Below are 22,562 nucleotides of genomic sequence, written 5' to 3'. Positions count from 1 at the left end.
CCAAGTCCTTTTGCCGCCGCCGTCTCCGCGTAGTGTATTCTGAAACACTTCTGAGCCGCACCTTCTCAGTAGTGGTTCTAAAAGGTTCTAGTTAAGGCTACATAGGTTCTTAACTTATTTTTGTATGGCTATAGTGGCAGAGTAGCAAAATTTCCACATTAATATCAGTACTCTTGGGAACACGGTTAATCATCTGTATGGCCTTTGACAGTAGACGTGGTGTTTCGCAATACGGACCTCGCTCTCACTGTATGTAGGTACCTACCACGATCCATGTAGAATATACACATCTACTGTACAGTGTATACTATAACCCCATGACATCATGTGAAATGTTTCATAGTACCTTTCCTGTGCTCTTTTTTTATGCTTAAAGTAATCTGATAAGAGATTTATCTTTTCCGTGTGATACTATCCTTTCTGCTTATCAAAGTGTGGTTGATATTAAAAAATATTAATACAAGATTCATTTGGTAAAATTTAACATCTAAGCTCGTATATCCTGCCACCTTATGTTGCCGCGCCTCGATCCTATACATGACAAATATTGCAGAATATTTTTATCCAGAAAATGCAAGATTGTAGTGAAGAAAACCAAATGTCACAGTGGTACTAGATGTGTGCTGGTGTAATAATGCAGGCAGCGTGACGGATGTGGTTATCAGTGTTAGTGCGTAGGTGATGATGTAACAGTTTTCATGATAACGAAGCGGAGGGTTGGGTAGGGTGTTCAGGCGCTGTGTCAGTACGGAGGGGCGGGAACAGGGGTAACACTAGCACTGCGTTGTGTCCCTGTAAGTGGGAGGGTGTGGGAAGAAATATGCATTAGGGATTTCCCTTCTTTTACTTCCTTTACAGAGCGCTTATCCTGTCTTGGTCAGTCACCTTTGCATTATAAGGCATTACATCAAGCAGCTTCCAGCGTAATCCTTTCACAATGATTGTTCCGTGATCTGGGTCACATATAAGCGATCGCCGAGGCTAAATACTCTTGTTTAGATGAATTAACATTATGATGGAAATGTCATGTGATGGCTGTAATGAGACGCCAGACTCCTGATAACAAAAAAAAATCCGAGTCATGAGTGTAACGGTTGGTGAGCGCCCCCCATTGTTGGCCCCCTCACGTTTAGGCGGCGGCTCCAAGCCCCCCTGACCACCGCCGTGACGCCCCCTCAGATGCCCCCTCCTCTCCCTCCCTCCCTTGTCCCGGTCACCTCCCTTCCCTAGCCGCCTCTTCGACCCCTGCTCAACGCCCCCGGCCATGGACGGGTGGATGTCGCCTAGCTTTTCGATTTATGTTTGTTTCAGCAGCAACATTGTTTTGCTTTGCGGTGAAGCTGGTATAGTCTCGTGCAGCTCCGGCTCTCACGTGTCACAGTATTGTTTACAATCGCGGACAAGGACCGGATTTAAAGTCCAAATATTCCGTGCCCATTGTATGACAACGCTCTGGGAACGAAAGGTTGCCTGTTTATTTTGTGACTGTCGTGTATTTCTCCCTTATTCGATCGCACTTTGTTTGTGACGGGTTCCATATGGAGGTGAAAAGAGCAGTTTTCTTAAATGTTCTAACCATGTAGCAGTCGTGAGTGATAGAAGGATTAATTTAAATAACAGGAAATACCTTTGTCAGCACGGCCATGGGTCGGGAGGGTTCCCCGCTCGACTAAACCGAAGCGCGAAACCAGCAGCAGGCAGTGTGTGGTGGTCGCTCGGCGTTGTCTGTTGTGTGTGCCGGAGATGTCGTGATCTTTTTCACTGGATTTAATATAACTTCTTACGTGACCATTCGCAAAGCAGCATCAGGTAAGAATGTTTAGTGTTTGGAATATGATGCGTGTGTGGCCTCTGGTGGCTACTGGAAGAGAGCGACCCTTGGGTACGCTGTGAAAATGAAAGTGCTGTTCCCTCTGTCCTTCCCTCACCTCGCCCCCGACTCGTTTACATCGTTGGTCGCGTTACCCAACATTACCAGTTCCTTTTTACGTATTCCCTTGCTTATGCATGTCTTATATCGAAAAAAGTAATGAAGTAACTGGATTAAACTGCATCATACTTGAGTCACTCCCAAATCGAAGGGAGGAGTTCCTTCCAAGTAAGTTCTCTTCGTCACTGGCGTCATATGTGAGGGACTAATGAAATTATACCACTGAATATGAGAAAATATAAAATTGTACCAAATAAGTGTGAAAAGGGAGTATGTAGGGTATCCGGGGCATGTTAATACGTCTGGCAGGGTTGTGATGGAGGGAATTCTGTGAGCCACTTGAGAACGTGTGGATCGAGGGAGGGAATGGCACGTTTGTTGTCATGGGAGAAATCCTGTGTGCCATTATGCCGCGGGAATTTATAGTTCACTGCGTTATTATTGCCCTAGATTTAATTATTTCTTGTTCCTGAAGGAAATTTGTGAGAGAACGAATGTATGTGAATCATGTACATTCTTATCAGCTGCGTAAATTCATCGGTGAAAGGTTTGCCCTGTGCCTTGCTAATTGTGAAAAGTTCGGTGTGTGGTATTAGTTCACTTGAGGATAGAGTAATATTAGTCGTTTTACATGCGGTCTCTTTCATGAAACTAACAAAGAAAAGTAAAAGAACAAAACGGAGGCAAGATATGGGGAGATGCGCACCCTAATCACGTGACACTGATTGTATTTTAGATGTTCAACTTCACTGTTTAAACACTGAACGAAAAAAAAAAAAATGTATAAGATAGTGACTTCGAATACCAGAGCTTCCTGTGGCATCAATACGAAACGCTAAGTAATGGATTTTCATGTGACACGGTAAACTTTGCCCCTCTCGATGCTGATCGCAAGTCGCAGTCAGCTTGTCATGGGTGTTATCTGCCGGAGCCTGTTTGGTCTTCGGCTCTTGCGGGAGTGGAATAGGAGAAGGTGGGGAAGAAGAAGAAAGAGGAGGAGGACTGCACTGACGCAAATCAGTTAAACAATATTCGATGATCGACTTTACTATTTGCAGTTATCTCTCTTAATTCTTCATTTTCATAATCCCATTAAACAAAGTATTTATCATCTCACTAGACATTCTCGGTAATTAAAACTAAGTAATATCAAAATTCCCTCAAGGCCTTAGCCATCAGCCATCAGGGATTCTATCAATCAAGTAGCATTTTGCAGCCACTGTCTAGCTACTCTCAGTGAGCACATAGGCCCATAATTCGTTCCCCCACCCCATGTGACTGCGTGGAAGTGGAGATGGTCTGAAACCAAATATTGAGCGCCATAAACACGGCTACGGTCACGTGGTGCTGATGGTAGGAGGAGGAGGAGAAGGGTGCAGGGGAATGAGGGAGGCGGCAGCTGGTGGACCGGTGTTGGTGGACTGGCGAGGGTGGACTGTGTTCCCATCCAGGGCCGAGCGCCGCCAGTGTCTCGTCCTGTTGTAAGGACTGACCTGCTGCTGAAATTCAAGTCCGAGTTTGTGACAAGGGTAACGTATTTCTGGCGGCGATCTCGTCCGTCCGCCGTTGTGGTGGTGGGTGTTGCATCATGGCGTTATTAGTATTATTATTATTAAACACATCGACTGGGAAATAGATGTGTCGAAACTCGGTAGGAGGAAGGAGGGGAGGAAGAGGAAAGGGATTCGAGAAGGGGGGGTAGGGGAAGGGGAGTGTGGGCAGCGGCAAGGCAGCGACCCGGGAGAGGGGCGAGGCGGTGGGCCAGCCAGTGAAGTGAAGGGCTGGTCGACCCCTCTTCTCATCTCCCACTGGGCGACCCTTCCCCACGCCCTGCCCTGCCGCTCTCCCTCCCACCTGACCCACCAGAGGACCGGACTTTGTGGTGCCCGTGCTTTTTTTTTTTTTTTTTTTCATATAATAACTTAGAGCGAGGGTAGACAAAAGGCCCCTCGGGACACCGGGCTGAGTGATGTCCGATGGAGGGGCAGAAGGGGTGACCACTTTTCCAGGACGCAACGCACCAGCCACATACTCAGGTGTTTCCTTGGTTGAGGCGGCTCCTGGCGGGCTGCAGGCGGCTGGTGATGGTGGTAGTAGTGGTGATGGTGGTGTTGCCTGACTCCTCCCACGGTTGGAGTAACCCGATGATTAGGGAGACGGAGAGTAACCGTGGGTGACTCCCAAGAATACTGGCCAAAGAGGAGAGGACTGCAGCCGCCGCGCTCATCACCAGTGCCACCAACGTGCAGGGTCTGTTTCTGCGAGCCAGTGCGGAGTTCTTTACATTTTCTAACTTGATAATTGCAACGTGGAGGCAAAGGGGTGGGGGAAGGACGGGCTGGTGGGCGAGCGGTCAGGCAGCGGCGCCACTCGTCCCTCTTGCGTGAGCTGTTATGCAATGCCCAGTGAGATCTTGCAGGCGCTGACGATTGCGAAGTGGATGGGTGTGGTGCCTGAGAGGGCGTGGTCCATCTAGAAGGGAATAGGTGAGGTCTTGGTCGCAACTGTGGCCAAGATGAAGAAAAAAATAACTTGCCCTGAAATTCATCATCCTTTCTTGCCTCTAATTATGTTTGGACTCGTAGTGTTGATACAAGTACACTTCATTGAAGCGAGACAAAAGGAAAAAAAGTTTGTTTCCTCGCCTCTTGGACGGTGTGAGGCGGTGGCAGTTCCTGTGGGAGAGTCGTGGTGGTGGTGAAGGGCAGCGGCGGGTCACTGACTTAGCGGAGGTCGGCACTGTTCATAAGTCAGTACACCTGCAGTGAGGCCAGGCAGTGAGAGAAGTGAGTTGAGTGACAGTGTGGGTGGGGCGACAGTTGTATATCTAATATTGTGCCCTTATCTTTCTACCAGTGTTGCTTGTAACTGGTGTACCGATATGTCAACAGTGCACGTGCATGTATGTGGGTTAAGGCTACCGGGCAGGAACTGAGCACTGATGCCTGTGTATCCCAGTCTGCGCCAACGACACAGTCTCTGCGTGTCTCCTGCCTTCCTAACTCACGCGTGTGGGTGTGACACATTTGTGGGCTCCACCATTGCCCCTCCGAGAGAGAGAGAGAGAGAGTGTGTGTGTGTGTGTGTGTGTGTGTGTGTGTGTGTGTGTGTGTGTGATCCATTACCTTGTCTATGGGTGTGCATAGACGTGCGAGTGTCACAAGAAAAATAGAGCCAGATTCCTTTAGTTGGACGAAAGCGCTGCAGCTCGCGGCACCACGGGGCGCCATAAGGGTGAAATTACCGCGGCAAAACCCCTCCGCCACTACCACCACCACCACCCTGCCACCGCCACTACCACCACAACCATCACCCACGTTTTCAGTCCTTCGTTGTCTATTTTACGTAGTTTCATTATTTTTGTCGTCATTTTATAATCTTCGGAAATATAAACAAAGTGTGAAGCGAAAGCATAAAAGTAGTTGGTTATTCATCCCTCAAATATCAACATATTTTATTCTAAGTGATGGGCGAAAAACTTAGTATGTATGCCACCAAACACAGTGAATATTCGTTGAACAGTTTTGAAGAGAAATTTCGTGGAATGACGGGCTGGGGAGAGCATGGAAATCGTGGCGCCACCATCTGGCCTTGTACTGAATCTGACGACCGATGTCCGAGGAGACGTGTGTGTACAGGAATAGGTGGATGCGAGCTCTAGTGCTTCTTCCTTTGAACACAGGGCTGGTGTGTTGTGCGTGGGTTGGGTGAGAGGCGGCCCTCAGGAGATCCTGGTGGGGACGCGGCCTGAGGACCCAATAGACGGGTGCGTCCTACTGAGGGAAAGGTCTGGCGCCTGCTGAGGTCGGTTAAGGTGGGGGGGAAGGAGAGCGGGGAGGGAGAGGGCTGGTCTTGCCTGACCCACACAGGAGTGACGGAGGTGGTGACAGCGGCATCCGTCAGGGTGTGAGGCCCCCTAGTGACCTCTAACGTGTGTGTGTGTGTGTGTGTGTGTGTGTGTGTGTGTGTGTGTGTGTGTGTGTGTGTGTGTGTGTGTGTGCCGGGCGGAAAGGAGCGGCGAGGTGCAGAGTGGAGTGAGTGAGAGTGGGTGGGCAGGGCAGAGGCCCGCGGCGTCACACAAGGGCGGCAGCGGTCACCATCACCCGCCCTGCTAGCCAGTCGCCCGCCCGTCCTCCTGTCCCTCAGCGCCACATTGATGTAACAAATTCCTAAATTGCACTCCGCCGACAAGGAGGGTGAGCGGCGCTGGTGCTCGGGGCGGGGTGTGCCCCGTAGCGGCCTCGCACTGCGGAGAAACATAGGCTCGGGTACGAATACTTGCGGCCCCCACGCCATAAAGCTGTAGTCTGCTGCTGAGAGCGCCACCCCTCCGGCCCCTTGTAATGACTGGGCGGTGGTGGTCGGGCTGGGGGTGGCGGCCCCAGGCCATGGGGGGAGTCAGGACGGGTGAGATGAGGGAGGAGAAGGAGGGAAGGGCCCAACCCCGACCACGGTTGCCCCCCGCGCCCCTTCATCCACAGGGCGCGCCGCCACGTCACCCTGGCCCACAGGGGCAACACCCACTCCCTTCACCGCCACCACCTCGCCTCAACTCTCGCCTTGTCTTGCTTCAACAAATTTTCATTCTCTGTTCATGCTTCTTGTAGCTGTTTTGTACCTCACTGCTGCTGCTGCTGCTGCTGCGGGACTTTTTTTCCTCCCTCTTCGTCTCGCACCGTCACTTGGTACAACCCATGGCCTGCTCACCCTAAATGACCGGCCAGGCTAAATTGAAGACGTGCAGTCCAAAAGTGTACCAAACTACGTCGCGTTTAATTAAAGACTCAAAATGACAAACTGAGATTAATGTTAAAGCGCGACTTGTGGACGGCCCCAGAATGTTGCGGGGTGGTGGTGGTGGTGGATAGGTAGGGTGGGGCGTTAGGACTGCTAGGTCAGAGAGGACACCAGCACTGCTATGTACGTACGTACTACATACAACGTAGTGTGGCCCTGTAGTCCTTTACTTTGACGCCGAACTCTTATCTTTAAATCGCGAGGGGCAGCAGTGAGTGATCCTGCGTCCTCCCGAAGCCAGGAGAGGGAAGCGAGGGAATGGTGTCGAGGTGGGAGGTTGTAAAGCTTTCGTCTTTTGGTGAGGCGTGCGTGGAGCCTCAGATGCTGCAGTGGGTCGGTGTCGCCTTTCGCACCGTGAAGCGACGAGGCCAGAGAGAGAGAGAGAGAGAGAGAGAGAGAGAGAGAGAGAGAGAGCGGTGCGGAGGAAGGTGTGGGGTGAAGGGGAAACGAAGGAGGCGGTGGGGTGAAAGGGTTAGGGAGTGGGGTAGGGAGGGAGGGCCAAGGGGACAAATGAGAGGGGGCTGAGGAAAGGTGGTGGTGTGTGTGTGTCCGGCCTTAGGGGGACCCGGTGGTGATGGTGGTGGTGGTGGTGCCCCTCAGCCCTAAACCCCGATCCGGCTGTAGCTGCCTCGCTGATTACTTAACTCTAGGAACACTTTCGTCAGCCCCTTCAGGTTTATCAACGGTGTAATGGCGTAGAATATTGATTTTATCTCACACTTCTTATCCACACGGGACCTCCACGTATTTTCACTACCATACTTTTATATTCTTCATCAGATCTATTTTCTAAAGGAGTCTGGATTGTTTCTGTATTAGACTTGGGGAACTAGACAACACACTTCTATATCGCACTATGGGGATCTTAACGCCTTACGAATGTTTTGGAGGTGTGTGTGTGTGTGTGTGTGTGTGTGTGTGTGTGTGTGTGTCCTAGCGACCTCGTGGCAGTGTGGCGGTGGCGGTGGTGGTGGTGAAGAGTTCGGGGCAGCAGCAGGTGGCGGGAAAAGGGACCGTGTGTGTGTGTGTGTGTAGGGTGGGTGGGTCTTCAACATGTTGCTGCCGCCGCCGCTGGAAGTAGCACCGCGCCATTTCCTGTGTTACACCCACCACACCTACGTACACGTATGCCGTCACCCTCTGTATGCTACACTGCACCACGCCCTTCGCTGCCTAAATAACACCACACCGCACTCACTCTCACGTCCCTACCTCACACACACACACACACACACACACACACACACACACACACACACTTCATTGCTCAATGTACCTCTGCAAACACCCAGAAGTAAAAATATTGGCCCTCTTTCTCTCATCCATCACCTATCTGTGGAACTTTTTGCTGAGATCGTAGTAGTTGTGTGTGACTGGCACTTGACACGCTGAGAGAGAGAGAGAGAGAGAGAGAGAGAGAGAGAGAGAGAGAGATGCTTGACACGGAATAAAGCGTACAGGTGTAAAAAGATTTATGGTAGAAATAGATATACAGGTACTCTCTCTCTCTCTCTCTCTCTCTCTCTCTCTCTCTCTCTCTCTCTCTCTCTCAAGGACCGTTATTATCAAGTGTCAGATATAACGAGACAATTTTCGTTTATTGCGCCGAATTCTCCTTTTTTTCTCTCTCTCCTTTTTTTCTCCGAATAATCACTGGATTCGTAAAAAATCACTTGAAAAATCATAACTTCCACTGAAACGACAATATCTTTTCGTATTTTGTTACTATTCTCATTCAACACATTCATTTTTTTCTCTTTTTTAAACTAGAATCAAGAAAACATCATTGACATTTTGAATCATCCCTAATTCATCTTTTCTTATTTAAATGGAAAACATCTTCGCTTCATTTAGTTTGTTACGCATATTTCTTCTCTCCTTTTTAACTAGAATCAAGAAAACATCATTGACATTTTGAATCATCCCTATTTTAACTTCTTTTCTTCTTATTTGAATGGAAAACATCATCTTGTTCGTTTCGTTTAGTTTGTTACGTCGCTTCACGCAACTGGCAGAGTGTGACCTTGACGTGCGCTTCCCGTTCTTCATGTTTCCAGTGCTGTTGATCGGTTTTCCTTATTACTTTTAAGAGGAGTCGTCAGTGTTAATTCTATGAGCGCTCTCTCTCTCTCTCTCTCTCTCTCTCTCTCTCTCTCTCTCTCTCTCTGTAGGTCAGTGGGTTCGTGTTACTAATAATTTTCCTCCTCCGTTTATTTACTAGTTAGTTTCAATAACGACTACTACCACCACCACCACCACCAATACTACTACTCATAGATGTAGTTATGTGCATGGTGACATCAAAACCTTATTGCCCTCGCTACAACAACAACAACAATAACAACAGCAGCAGCAGTAGCATCAGGAACAGCCATAGCCATTGCGTCACTCGGGGAGGCGCTCAATTCAAGGAAATATGTCTTAACCCACTAATCGTTTCTCTCTCTCTCTCTCTCTCTCTCTCTCTCTCTCTCTCTCTCTCTCTCTCTCTCTCTCTCTCTCTCTCTCTCTGCTCCTTTTCCTCGTTTCCCCTCACTTTAATTTCCTCCTCCTCCTCCTCCTCCTCCATTATTCGTCCCTTCCTTCCCATCATTTCCTTCCCTCATTCTTCCCTCCCTCTATTGCCTCACGTTCCCTTCATCCTCTCCTCCCTTCCTTCCCTTCCTTCTCTCCCCATATTTCTTACTCCCTCCCTCCACTCCTTTCTGTGTCTTGGCTGTACCCTCCTTTGCTCCCTCCCTGCTTCCCTCCCTTACAGTACCTCAGATGTACCCTTCCTCCTCCCTCCCTCCCTCCCTCAGTCGTTTCGCCTCCCTTCTCCCCACCCCCCAACCATCCGCATCTCTTCCAGTCCCCCACATGTACCCATCACGTTCCCTTCAGTCTGTCTCTCTCTCTCTCTCTCTCTCTCTCTCTCTCTCTCTCTCAAGCCTAAACACTATCTCAAGCTTTAAGATTAGTGTGTGTGTGTGTGTGTGTTTGGTGGTGGTGATAGCTTCGTTAACGTGTTATGCGTAGTGTTGTAACTTCGCATATAACTTTAGCAATAGTAGTAGTAGTAGTTGTTGTTGTTGTTGTTGTTGTTGTTGTTGAATGGTAATTATTTTTACCTTGGATATTTGTTCCTGTGTAGATAGTGTGTGTGTGTGTGTGTGTGTGTGTGTGTGTGTGTGTGTAATCGGGTAGGTGTATATCATTGATAGATATTTTTCCTCTCTCTCTCTCTCTCTCTCTCTCTCTCTCTCTCTCTCTCTCTCTCTCTCTCTCTCTCTCTCTCTCTCTCTCTCTCTCTCTTTAAAATCTCTTTAAAATACAGAAACAATGAACATTTACACTCAGTACAAACATTAGAGTGACTTCAGTTTCTCATTCAACTTGAGACGAAAACTAAAACACTTCACACACACACACACACACACACACACACACACACACACACACACACACACACACACACACACACACACATTGATATTTTTTCTCTGAGTTAGGTACGTGAAAACTTTCCTTTTTTTTCTTGTTTCGATCCTTTTATTATCCCTTGCTTACAGGAGGATGTGAGTTACCGATTCCCTATTATACTGTGTTAATTGATGTATTGTCTGTGTGTGTGTGTGTGTGTGTGTGTGTGTGTGTGTGTGTGTTTAGAGGGTGGGAAGGAACAACAGCAAGTGTGTATTGTTGGTTGTGTCATGCCTCTCCCCACCCTCCATTCCCTCGTCACTTGTCTGTCTTTCCTTCTCCTCCCTCTCCTCCTCCTCCTCCTCTTCGTCCTCCTCCTCTCGTCAGGTAAGAGAACGGTAGACCTTGCAAAGTTTCCTTGTCATTTCTTTGTGTCGCGGATTCATTTAGCCTCACAACTCCTCCTCTTCCTGTTCCTCTTCATTCTCCTCATCCTTCGCATCTCCACTGTCTTCGTCCTCAGCCAGCTATCACCTCCGCTCCCTTCACATCCCCCCATCCACCCAACATTCGTCCTCTGCGTATCATAATCCCCTTCCTCTCTCTCCCCTTCCCCTCGCACACACCACCTGCCGTTCCCCAATCGCTCCTCCCCGGAAAGTTGAAAGTCGAGGGGGGAATGTGGCGGGGTTTCCGGAAGACCAGGTAATGATGGGGGGCGCGGAAGGGGTAGAGGATGGGGCCAGAACCCAGGTAAAGAAGGGACGGTGAGGGGGCAGGACACAGGTGAGGAGAGAGGGAGGACAAAGGAATAGAGCACTTGGATGAGAGGGAGAAGGACGAGGAGGGCAACGTGGTGGTGGTGGTGATCGGAGAGTGTATATAATGAGAGGGATGAGGTAGAAGGAGGAGGAGAAGCAGGTAAGGAAGGAAGGTTGAGACTGTGAGGCGGCTGCAGGAGAGGAGAGGTAGTGTCGTGAGGTGAAGTGAGAGGGAGTGGGAGAGAGGGAGGAGCGGCGAGGGATGAAGAATGGTGAGGGAAGGGAAGGGGAAGGTGGGACGGAGGGACGGACTGGTGGACGAGTGAGTGGTTGAAGGGAAGGGGAGGCACGGAGAGGCTTTTGCGATGTGGTGGTTCTCTTCTGTGTGTGTGTGTGTGTGTGTGTGTGTGTGTGTGTGTGTGTGTGTGTCTGATAAATTTCAGTGAGAGATAGAGAGAGAGGGAGAATAAGGGGGGAGTCCACCACCAGCTCGTCGTCGTCGTCACCGCCGGAAATCAGGTGTCCGCGACGCGTCACGCTGGAGGCTCGAGGACGCTTGACGGACGGCCTGCGCCCCTGTTGTTGCTGCTGCTGTTGCTGTTGTTGTTGCTGTTGCTGCTGCTGCCACTGTTGCTGTTGCTGTCGTGCTGGTATTATCACTGATGCTATTGCCACCTTCACTATTATTGCACCATCACTACATTTACTACGAGTCTTCTGTGCCGGGCATTGAGTGACATCAGTCCTTCAGAAAGCTTCAGTCACGTCGCTTCCTGTAGCTGGTGCTGACGAAAATAATAAACAAGTGCGTGACTCGTTCTCTTCACTGCGTTTCGTTGGATTTCAGTTCGTAAGAATGAAAATTGTGTTCACTTTTCATCCGTGTTAGGCAAAGGATTGTATTGGAGATTGAGAAAGTGGAAACTGAATGCCTGCGAACAGTAATTGATTTGATGTGATCTGAAGTGAAAAACGACGGTTAAAGTGACGCTATGGAAGCAATTCATCACAGGTTAATAACTATCCCGGAGAGGGAAAGACGTTGATGGAATAATGAGCACTAACCAGTATTCAGAAACGTTTTACTTTATCACCGCTACCATTTTCAAAGATGACAGTGTTTCTCCTGCCAATAATGTAGAGATCTTCATAACGTTTGACTAGAACCATAAAAGAACACCCTTGGAAACACTTGTTACCTCAACTAGAGACCTTTTGAATTAAGTAGAGATGCGGCGTAGAAGTGTTTCAGCTGATGATGGGATGAGGAGCGATGTCACATTTAAGCTACAGGGAGCGACGCGCCAAGGATATCCTGCTGAATCATAAGTAACCGACATCAGAATGGATAAGCCTCTGGGGGCGACTGCCTGACTGTTGTGAAGACCAAAGCTACTGTTTGAGAGTATGTTGGAGATGAGATACAAATGAAAATGATTTACCCAGAGAGAGAGAGAGAGAGAGAGAGAGAGAGAGAGAGAGAGAGGTTGTACTTTCTCTGTATTCTGCGTTACTACATGAGCTCATTCGTCACCTCTCAGCTCAAAGTCCTGAGTGTTGCCCAAGGCTTATCAGTGCCTCGCGTGAGCCTGATAAATGAGAGCCGAGGGTAGAGCTTGCGTGTTGCTGGGACTGGTGACGGGCTGAGGAAAGATGGGTCTCCTCCTACCACTCCTGAAATACTTTGCTCTCTCACCACAACTGTTTTCAAAGGCCACATAGATGTTCATTCGGTTTCTTAAGAGAATTTCTCATGTTAATTATATAGAAATCTTGCTAATTTGTCCCTAGAACCATAAAAACCTGAAGAACTGCAACTACTGGAGCCTTTTGAAAATAGTAGTGGAAGTGCGGCGTTGAACTGTCTCTGAATGTACACAATACCAAGTGGTCTACATAAACAGTATCGTCAGTTTTGGTGGCTGTAATACTGTTGCTATTGTTACTGTAAGGATTTAGAGACGAAAATACTAGAATCTTGGTATTTTCATCACTTTCATCATCGTCATCATCGTTATCTTCGTGGCTTGTTCCCCCTTTTGAGCTCGTTAGATGTCGTTGGTGTGTGTTGCGGGTAGGAGGGTGACAGTTGCGGCCCCGCATAGAAGAATCCCCCTCATGTCCAACTAACAGTGAAAACAAGGGTAAAGTGGGGTGGGGACGGCTGGGCGAGGGGGCGAGGGGGCGCCAGGGTTAATGTGGTGCTGGCGGTAGGGCGAGGAGGGAGGGAAGCAGGAGAGGAGTGTGACCAGGCCTGGGGATAGAGAGTACGAGGGATGGATAAGTCTTTTGAGTGTTATTTATTTACTTTTTTTTTTTGTCTCACTCTTGCTCTGTCTCATTCTCTCCCTCTTCGGTCAATGTAGACAAGAGGATTGAAAAGAGGCAAAGAAGAATGAGATGTGGATGAGGGAGGGTATGAAGTGGAGGCGTATTGAGCAACCGTAGAGCTGCTGTTGGTGGGGAGAATACTGCGTTTGTCGTAGGTGGTGCTGGGGGCGGGAAGACATGCGTGTTAGCCTGGCTGTGGGGCGAGGATTGAGGGTTGGCGGTGGACGGGCGGAGGGGAGGACGATGGTGGAGGGAGAGGGTAGTGGGGGAGTGACGACGTGGGTGCTGGCTCGGCGGCAACAGACCCCCGCCCTGTAGCACCCCGCCATTAGGGAGCCCAACACCCCGCTGACTAACTCCGCGATTCCTTCATAACACAATCGTCGGCAGAAGTTGACGCACGTGAATCGTTCTCTCTGTGCAGCGTGTACGAGAACGGACCGGCTGGCGCTTGTCCGTTCTCCCTTCTGTCTCACTCCACCCTCTACCCTCGCACTCTCTCTCCCCCCTTCCCCCATCATCGGCCAAATTGTGTGGTGCTCCCTCCCATCCCGTCCCTCCCATACCCCCGGGGCGGGCGGGGCGGGCGCGCTACCCCCGCCTCCCTTCATCCCTTGTGTAGCGCCGCGCTCTGCTGTACCCAGGCCAGGGAGTGCTGGGGCCGTCTCCGCCACCCACCCTCTGTCCTGTGCTTTGTGCCACATCTCAAGCTGTCTTGGTAGTTTCCCGTTGAGGATGACGTCAGACTGTACCTAAGAAATCTGCTTTTTTGTTTTCCATAGTGAAGTTTGCGCGCTCTGCATCCTGTCCCCTTCGACCTGCGAGTCAGCCAGCCAGCCAGCGGCTTGGCGTTCGTGGTGGTGATCGTGTGTTGGTGATCATTATTTTTGAACACTGATGCATTATGGAATTGTATTTTTATTTAGACATTTTAGTTTGATGTGTCGCTTTAAAATTGTATATTCATCTTGATAAGACTTGTTTATGAATTTGAACAGGGCCACGTGCTGTGGAGTTGAAGTGTATTTACGTAAGAGAGCGGCTCGTTTTGGTCTTGCTAGTTGGAGTCATGCGTCACTCATGAGACAAGGCTTATATTAATTAAGTTCATAATGCATGTGTTTCTCTATTCTTTTTAGGGATTTGCACCTCAGTGGGGCCTTTTTTAATACTTCCATGTTGTTGTCCTTGACTAGAACCCAACTTACATAAAGGAAAAAATATTAAAATGCACGCTCTTCTACATTTCCTCTCCATTTGTAATTCCAGAATGGGGGAGTCAGTGCCAGACACGCAGCTCCACCTACGATGGCACTCACACACCACCACCTTCACCAGCATGCTGTCAGAGCTGCACCATGGCCGGGCATACACCGATGTGTCGCTGGTGTGTGACGGGGGCATCGTGAGGGCCCACCGTGCTGTGCTTTCCCTCTGCTCGCCCTACCTAGGTATGTGTACCCAGCCGCTCTCCACCACCACTTGGAGACTGCTTGCCTATTCGTCCCTCCAGCCCACTATTCTTGTATGCTTTTTTATTTTGACTTGTGTACCCACTCAGCTGGTCTCCTCCGCCACACGCACATACCGGGACTGCTTGCCTACTCCTCCCTCCATCCCATTGTTCCTGTATGCTTCCTTAGTTTTTATTTGTGCACATGTTTACTCGTGTATTTGCTCGCAGGAATTTGACTGACTCCCACTTCTTTCCCCAGCTGTGGTGCTGTCAGCGTGCCCAGACACTGATGCCCCTTTACTACTGCCGGAGGTGCCTGTTCAGGATGTGCTGTACCTGGTGTCCTTCATCTACAGAGGCCAGGTGGATGTACACCAACAGCACATTGCATCCTTCCTGAGAACTGCCAAGCATCTTCATGTGCTGGGCCTGGAAGAGGGAGATCGGGTAGGTGAAGTAACTTACCACTCAGTTAAAATTGGGGCAGTAGAAATGTGAGACAGGATTTTAGGATGTGGAGCAGAATTCAACAAAACAGAATTCAACAAATATAGACATGGAGATGGAACAATGAGATAGATACACACACACTTAAAACCATGTAAGTATGTACAGTAGAAGAGACAAAAATTCTCAATGATCACACTTACATGTGGGTGGAACTTTGATAATTGGGTTGTATCTGGGCCAGGCTAATAATATGGTCATGTTTCCTAACAGTTTGCTGACCTACTTTGTGGTTTGCTTGCTTGCTGCCTTTGTGATCTTTGGTTTGTTGTTGAAATTTGTACATCAACTTCTTAAGCAAATTGTACCTGTGATCTATAAGCAATCTATTTGTTCATCTGCTTGTATGTGTGTGTTCTTAGTTGATCGTTCTTACCATTCATTTATCATTTACAAATCTCTCTCATGCCTCTGTTCCTGCTTTCATGCTTACAGATGATTGAAGTAAGGTATGGCAACTCCCACAACCCCCTATACCCTTTCCATTCTGTTTTTTCGTTTGGTTTGATCACTTGATACTTGGTTCTTACTTTTAATGCACTCAGGAGGTCTTGAATATATAGTCTGCACATTAAAGTTAGGCTGATAGAGCAGGTGAAAGTGTCTATGAAGCTGAGTTTGGTGCAGATGATGATGTTTGCTCTCTTCTCTGCTCTGTGGTACTTGATGAAATTACAAATCCAGGGAGGCCTCATTTTCTTTTATTTCAAGGTTGCTTTTATGTCCGAAATTGCAACTTTACAATACTTTACAATTAGCATTAGTGAGTGGTGTTTATTCAGGCCAGTACCAACCTATGCTGAATATGATTTGTGACGTGACATAGAAACAGAATTCCATCATAACTCAAGGATTCTCTGTATGTGCATGTGATCAGAAAACCTCCCTTGATACACCTCACAAAGCTTCCAGAATATGTGGAAGAAGGGGGATGAGATGAAGGGGTTGGTGATATTGCAGGCTTTGACAACTACTTGTGTTCACAGCTGGTTGACTCACCTAGCAAGTCAGACGCCAGCTCCTCCACCTCCGGGAGTGAGGCAGGAGACGACATCAACACTCAGCAGTTCATCAACGGGAATAACAACAATGAGAATGAGGAAGATGAAGCAGAGGAAGAGGAGGAAGAGGAGGAAGAAGAGGAAATGGTGATTACACTTTCCACACTACATAACATATTTTCTTGCTCTTGTGATCATATAACAGACTATTGATTTATATATCTCTTGAATTTCTTTAATCTGTTGGTCGTAAGGGAAGCTGCAAGATGCCATCAGAGCTACATGTGGCAGTCAGTGTATGAGACATGCCTATTTATTTTCAGCTGTCATGCTATCTATAAATTTGTCTAATCCTTTTTTAAAGCTCTCCAATGACTTTGCTGTAACTCTACCAGCTGATTACTGAATCTGTTCTATTCATCTCTCTCTCTATTGAGATCCAATTCCTGACCTGCTTAGCACAAAGATCATTTATCCCACAGAGTGAACATACAGACATCAAACCTGAACTCACAGTGAAGGAGGAGCCAGCAGAGACAGCAGAAGCTACAGCTGATGTGTCCAGTGATGGGAGGATAGACCTGAACTTTTACCTCCAGCAGGCCATCCAGAGTGCTTCAATGCCTTGTCCATTGTGTAAAAAGGTGAGGAGGCAGATTTTGAAACACTTTTCATCTCATCCAATTTTGGATGGTCCTTCTTTTTACTTTTTCTCTAGGGACAGGCACCTCAGTACTATGCTGGTCACCTGTTGCAGACTCAACAGCTAAGGCTTTGTCACTTTTACAGGAGTTCAAGAGCCAGTCAGGGCTGCGGGACCATATCCGCCTGCATACTGGGGAGCGGCCATTTGAATGCGAGTTTTGCCAGATGAACTTTGCCCGAGCATCTCACCTAAAGCGCCACCGCCGCATGCACACCGGCGAGAAGCCTTTCATGTGTCGCATCTGTGGCAAGGACTTCTCTCGGGGAGACAAGCTGAAGGACCACCTGCGAAGGCACGACGCCGAAGACAAGTTAAGTAAAATCCGGAAGCAGATCTACAGCCCTGATGAAACCGGTGGAGAGGGTGAGTCAGAGGGCCAGGCTGGCGGGGTGGTGGGAGCAGCAGGCTCTCAGATCTTAACCTCCAAGTCTGGCAGTAGTGGACCTGAACCTGGACTGATGCCCCCTGCCAAGCGACCCAGAGGCAGACCCCCAAAGAACCCTCAGGCCCATGCCCAGTACCAGCAGGCCATGACACAGGTGCCGTCCATGCTGGTGCCTCAGAGTGAGAACTACATGCCTCACATGCTGGGTGTCACCAGCATTGGGGAGTGTATTCTTAGACCCATTAACTAGTGTTGTATTCATTTGTTGCTCTTCATGTTAGCTAATGTCAGAGGAGTTGTAAGGACCAGTTTATCTCCTGATGGAGTCAATCTGTTAGGTAGGCTCGCTGAGTTAATTCCCTTTGAAATATATAAAATGACAAAGTAAGAAAATATATTCTTATATATTGTATAATTCCTGGTGTAAAACCCAGTCTGTAATTAGTTCACATTTTAGGTCAACCAATGTGCCATAACCAAATCAACATTACTTTGGAATGACTTGCAATACTGTAACTTACCTGCACTGGTAGAGTAACACTTTGGGCTACTAGGGTTATCAGGCTTCACTGCTGAAGACTTGTAGAAGAAAAGTAATATACTTTTGATGCAATAATGAACATACTGAGGATCCTTGATATATACAGGCTTGCTGCATAGTATTACTTACATTTATACCATTAAAAGGCGTGTACTGCAGGAAACACTTGATGCGTGCAGTGAAATTGAAGAGCATTGTGTGCTTGAGGTCACAAGGTGCAAGACATGTGGTTGAGGTTCACAGGGTCACATCAGTAGTCTGCATTGTGGACCAACTGCATCAAGCTTGCACCTCATTGCTGTTGCTGTCAAGACTTCACTACAGTGTGCAGATCTGATTTTTGTTACTCATTTTGATTTGGAAAGTAATTGCTATACATTCTCTCTCTCTCTCTCTCTCTCTCTCTCTCTCTCTCTCTCTCTCTCTCTCTCTCTCTCTCTCTCTCTCTCTCTCTCTCTCTCTCTCTGTTATGAACCCAATGGTGAACAATGTCTTTTGTCTTGCTCTTGGGGTTCAGTTTTAAAGCTCCCAACTATCTTTCCTGCTTCATTGCCATTTCTTGTTTATGGTAGTGAAGTAAACATTATAACTTTATCACTGCATCTTGACAATATCTCATCCTTGGAAGCAGCAGCCACATAGTCAAGGATCCTCTGTAACTTTGGGCTGCTTGGAAACAGTGAGGGTGGTTCTTGTGGTTGTTGTGTCACCCCAGGCCATGACAGTTGACTTAGAAATGTCAACGAGAAGATCGATCGGTGTGACTAGTCTGGTTTTCTCCCTATTAATGCAGAAGACAATCTCCACAATCATATGTTATTTCTCTGTAGATAGATAAGTACGTACATAAACATATTCATTCACATGTTCTGTCTGTTAAGGAGAGGTTGGTACACATTCAATAATTTAACTCACTCTATTTCATCATGACTAAGACTTATCAGGTATTCTCTAGAGAATCTGTGAGGCTGCAGCTGCACTGAAAGTTGGAAACAGGAGCAAGAGAAATGGAGCTTCCCAGAAGGTTTGTTTGGCTATGCTTGGAGTGATATGAGGCAGCAGGGGCCTTGGCAAACACAAAGAAACAAGCTGTACTAATGATTTTAATGCATCATATAACTTTGTTGCAATGCCAAGATAAGACTCAACAAATCAGTTACATTACATAACACAAAATCAGCCAATTTGGTTACTATGAGATGCTGTAGTGATTGCAAGCTTAATTATATGTTTTGATATTTAATAGAAGATAAAGGAACTGTGATGGATTTTATTTAAAGAACTTCTGTAATGTTCATAATGAGTTTTACATATGAGTAATTACTGCAACTCTAATGATTGCTAATGTATTTCTTTGTATGCACAAAAAAAGCTGCTATTCTCGTTCACTCTTTGCTTTCTCACTCCAGCGTGGCCATATCCTAGTAGTTGCAGGGAGAAGAGTGGTTAGGTGAAGTATGTGCTGTTGGCTCCCTAGTGTGGGTGTCCCTCAGGGAAAGAATACACCTTGGTCTGTGTTTTGCCACTGGTCTGACAGTTGTGGTCTCTCAAACTTGCAAATATTTTGGATGACTGATTATCCTCAAACTGGTAAAAGAAAAGGATACGCTGTGAATATTGAAGGAGATTTTATTGGCCAAGGATTTACTGAAGCATGAAGTAAATAAGTGTCTTTCATCCCCAAAACTGCCTTGCTAAATTGTCTTTGAGCTACAAGTCCACCCCATCTTCCTCCGTCTTGCAAGAGAGTGTAGCTACCTTGCATGTAACTTGTAACTACTCTGTTTTCAAAGCAAAAGTTAAATGTGTACAAATATTCAAATGGTGATGGTGATTATGTTAAACACACATACAGTGTTTGTAATATAGTGTTGAGACGTAATAGTGCACATAATGTCAGATCATTATTCACGCGATGTATGTACGTAACATTAGGAACACGTCACATGTACTCACTGTACCATTACTCATATCATGCAGACATTCATCTCATTATCTATTACTAAACATAGATAGCAGCAATTATATTTTGATTTACTATACTGTTATAATACTGTCCAATTGTAAAGGAGTGAATTTCAAACAACTAACTAGCACTACAGATGTGTGTCAGGAGAAATTTATTTTGTTGTATTTATTGTGTCTACCTGCCTGGGTTGTGTTTTGTTATCTGTACTAACCAACACACAGTGAAGAAAAAGAAACTTAAATGAAACTATTGATAGAAGAAATTGTAGTGCTGTTATGTAAAAGTATTGTTCAGTTGTACAGGAATGAATTTATAGTTATAATTCTATTGGTGACAGGTATTCAATTGGAGTATGTATATGTAATTAACGAACCTGGAAATTTCAAGAGGATATTTTCAAACATTATGATTGCATGACTATTTTTGATGTGAAATCTTATCTTGGAATTTCCACAAAGTTAAGAAATTAAGAAGTATGAAGATAACTGAACCTAACTCAGAATTACATTGGCAGTTGTGGTGGTGGTGGTGTCATCAAGGCACTGCACACTAACCACACAAGCAACACCGCCTCACTTAGGTGACACTCAGGCTCTCACTGTTGACTTTAAGTTTAAGCCATTTCCTGTACTAGTTTCTATATTATGTATCCATTTAAGTGTAAAGTAACTGAAGCACCTTAATGACATATTCTTAATCAAATTCTATGGAGTAGTACAAATTATTTATATTCATCATAGTGTCAGTATGCTTTATAGGAAGCAAATGGGAACATGATATGAAGAGGACTGTTGTACGTGGTCTTTCCCTGCTGTGGCATCAGGAATAACAAAAGCTGTGGTTGACTTGACAGACTCGTTATGCTATCAGTGTGTGTGGATGTGCTTGCAAAACATTGGTGAGCCAAGCTGGACCTCATGGTCACAGTGTTAGATGCTTTATTGAGCAGACTACAAATCTCTCCTTGATCTCTATGACTGCCATCTCACCTCTAGATATCCTCCTTTTCCCCCTCTATTGCTCTTCCTCATTTTCCTCTTCTTCCTCTATTTACAGCTGACATTGTGCCTTATAACTAGGGATTAATGTGTGTGTGTGTTTGTGTGTGTGTGTAAGAATAGCAATGACAACTGCCTGTTATATCACTGGCATAGAGCACTTATATAGTATATGTCTATGTATATGGCTTCTTGAACTGTTTAGCCTTCAGCATCTCTGATTACTCTCATTGTTTTTGCATAGGGAAGATAATTGATGATCCCTTCTGCAGAACCTTGTGGAGTTTCTGGCCAATCACATTCCTTTCTGTGCCTGTCACTGTGTTGTCCATGCATGACGTAGCATTCCAGTATAGTGAAAGGCATGGTGCTGATTCCCAAACCCACTATGCCAAGATATATAGATACGATTGTGGTAAATTGCTGACTTATGTAAAGAATATATGGGGACTTTCAAGATGGCGAGATATGCACATCCATATATTATCTCTGATCCAGGAAGGTACTCTTTCATTGCACCATCAAAACATTGTTATTTGTAGTGTTCTTATTTACAAGGCTGCAACTACAGTAGTATATATATGCTAATGTTATATTTTATGTATGATAATCAATTCACTAGTGAGGGTAATTCTCACTTATGTAACACTTAAACATCATGTAAAATTCTGTGCAAGGACTGGTGCGAAATGGATGAATGGCGGTGAGGCGTGAACCATCATTGCAGTGTTAGTGGGCACCTTGCAGTGTCCAGGCCTCCTTGCCGGGTGGCCAGGCAGAACACAGGAATGGTCTACCTATATTTATTTGTTTATGAGGCGCCCATGAGGGAGGGGAAGTGAAGTGAAGTAACACACTGCTTGCTTCCTTCTTATGTGACTTTGTTCTCACTGTTCCCTCCTTATCAACCTTCTCAATGTGTGTATTTGCTTGCACACACACACACACACACACACACACACACACACACACACACACACACACACACACACACACACACACACACACACACACACACACACACACACACACACACACACACACACACACACTAGAGTTAATCAATTTTTATTCATGGAAAGACACGTAAGGATGGAAACCATTCCATATTTTGTGTATCATATTTATTTTGTGATAATGTATGACCATTCTATTTTTGTAAACTAAGACTATAAAGTGATCTACATACATTCAATCTGGATTTTTTTTGTGTTAAGGTTGTATTGTTAATTTGTAAATACAAACATACCAACCCACCATAACTTGTGGTTTTACTGAGTTATCCCATGATGAGGCACAAGGAATCTTTGGGGCAGGTATAGGGATGACTTATCTGCTACTCCATGACACCTGTGTAGTGGAAATTTGAGTCATAACATTACAATATGAAATAACACAAGTCTTACTGTACCTGAAACAAATTTTCACTTAGCAGACATAGTAGCAATGCAAATATTGGTAATTAGAAGCTGAGACAGAATTGATGACTGAGGGTGAAGTAGTGAGTACTGTACTTAAACTCTTTAGTTCCTCCCTTATATTATTTTCTTTATTTCTTATATAAAAAACTCTGGCTGAGAGTGGTAAAAGAACTTAAAAGTTATGAGAGTGCCAAAAGAACTTAAAAGTTAAAATTCGCTGGATTTAATTCCAGTATCCATCACATCTGATGCTCTCCAGAACGACCGCCAGGGGAACCCAACTCCCCACTGCTGCGTCCCAACCACAGCAGTAACCTCCCAGTAAACAGCTTAAACTCATGAGCCCGAGCGAGACTA

General features: G+C 46.4%; 2 protein-coding genes across 5 annotated transcripts in view; one reads left to right on the top strand and one right to left on the bottom strand.

Annotated features, from left to right (window-relative positions):
- LOC123503814 (S phase cyclin A-associated protein in the endoplasmic reticulum-like) overlaps nt 1–1,763 on the bottom strand; it is a 30,934-nt gene extending 29,171 nt beyond the window's left edge. The window contains exon 1 of the mRNA XM_045253857.1: nt 1,628–1,763. The gene's annotated coding sequence lies outside the window, so the exon portion shown is untranslated. The remainder of the gene's footprint in view (nt 1–1,627) is intronic.
- LOC123503817 (zinc finger and BTB domain-containing protein 7A-like) lies at nt 1,680–22,046 on the top strand. 4 transcript variants are annotated; one of them, XM_045253869.1, is made up of 6 exons: nt 1,680–1,809; nt 14,491–14,672; nt 14,937–15,124; nt 16,171–16,332; nt 16,668–16,829; nt 16,975–22,046. In XM_045253869.1, exons 2-6 carry the CDS (start codon nt 14,492–14,494, stop codon nt 17,524–17,526), a joined length of 1,245 nt encoding a protein of 414 aa, XP_045109804.1. In that variant the 5' UTR covers nt 1,680–1,809; nt 14,491; the 3' UTR covers nt 17,527–22,046. The 4 variants fall into 4 exon arrangements, with proteins under 4 accessions (XP_045109804.1, XP_045109803.1, XP_045109805.1 ...); XM_045253868.1 differs by lacking the exon at nt 1,680–1,809 and adding an exon at nt 1,915–2,477; XM_045253870.1 differs by lacking the exon at nt 1,680–1,809 and adding an exon at nt 3,314–3,459.
- The last annotated feature ends 516 nt before the right edge of the window (nt 22,047–22,562 follow it).

The sequence above is a fragment of the Portunus trituberculatus genome, chromosome 14 (assembly GCF_017591435.1).
Source record: "Portunus trituberculatus isolate SZX2019 chromosome 14, ASM1759143v1, whole genome shotgun sequence".
Lineage (NCBI taxonomy): Eukaryota > Metazoa > Arthropoda > Malacostraca > Decapoda > Portunidae > Portunus > Portunus trituberculatus.
This window is presented reverse-complemented; position numbering and strand designations above follow the sequence as displayed.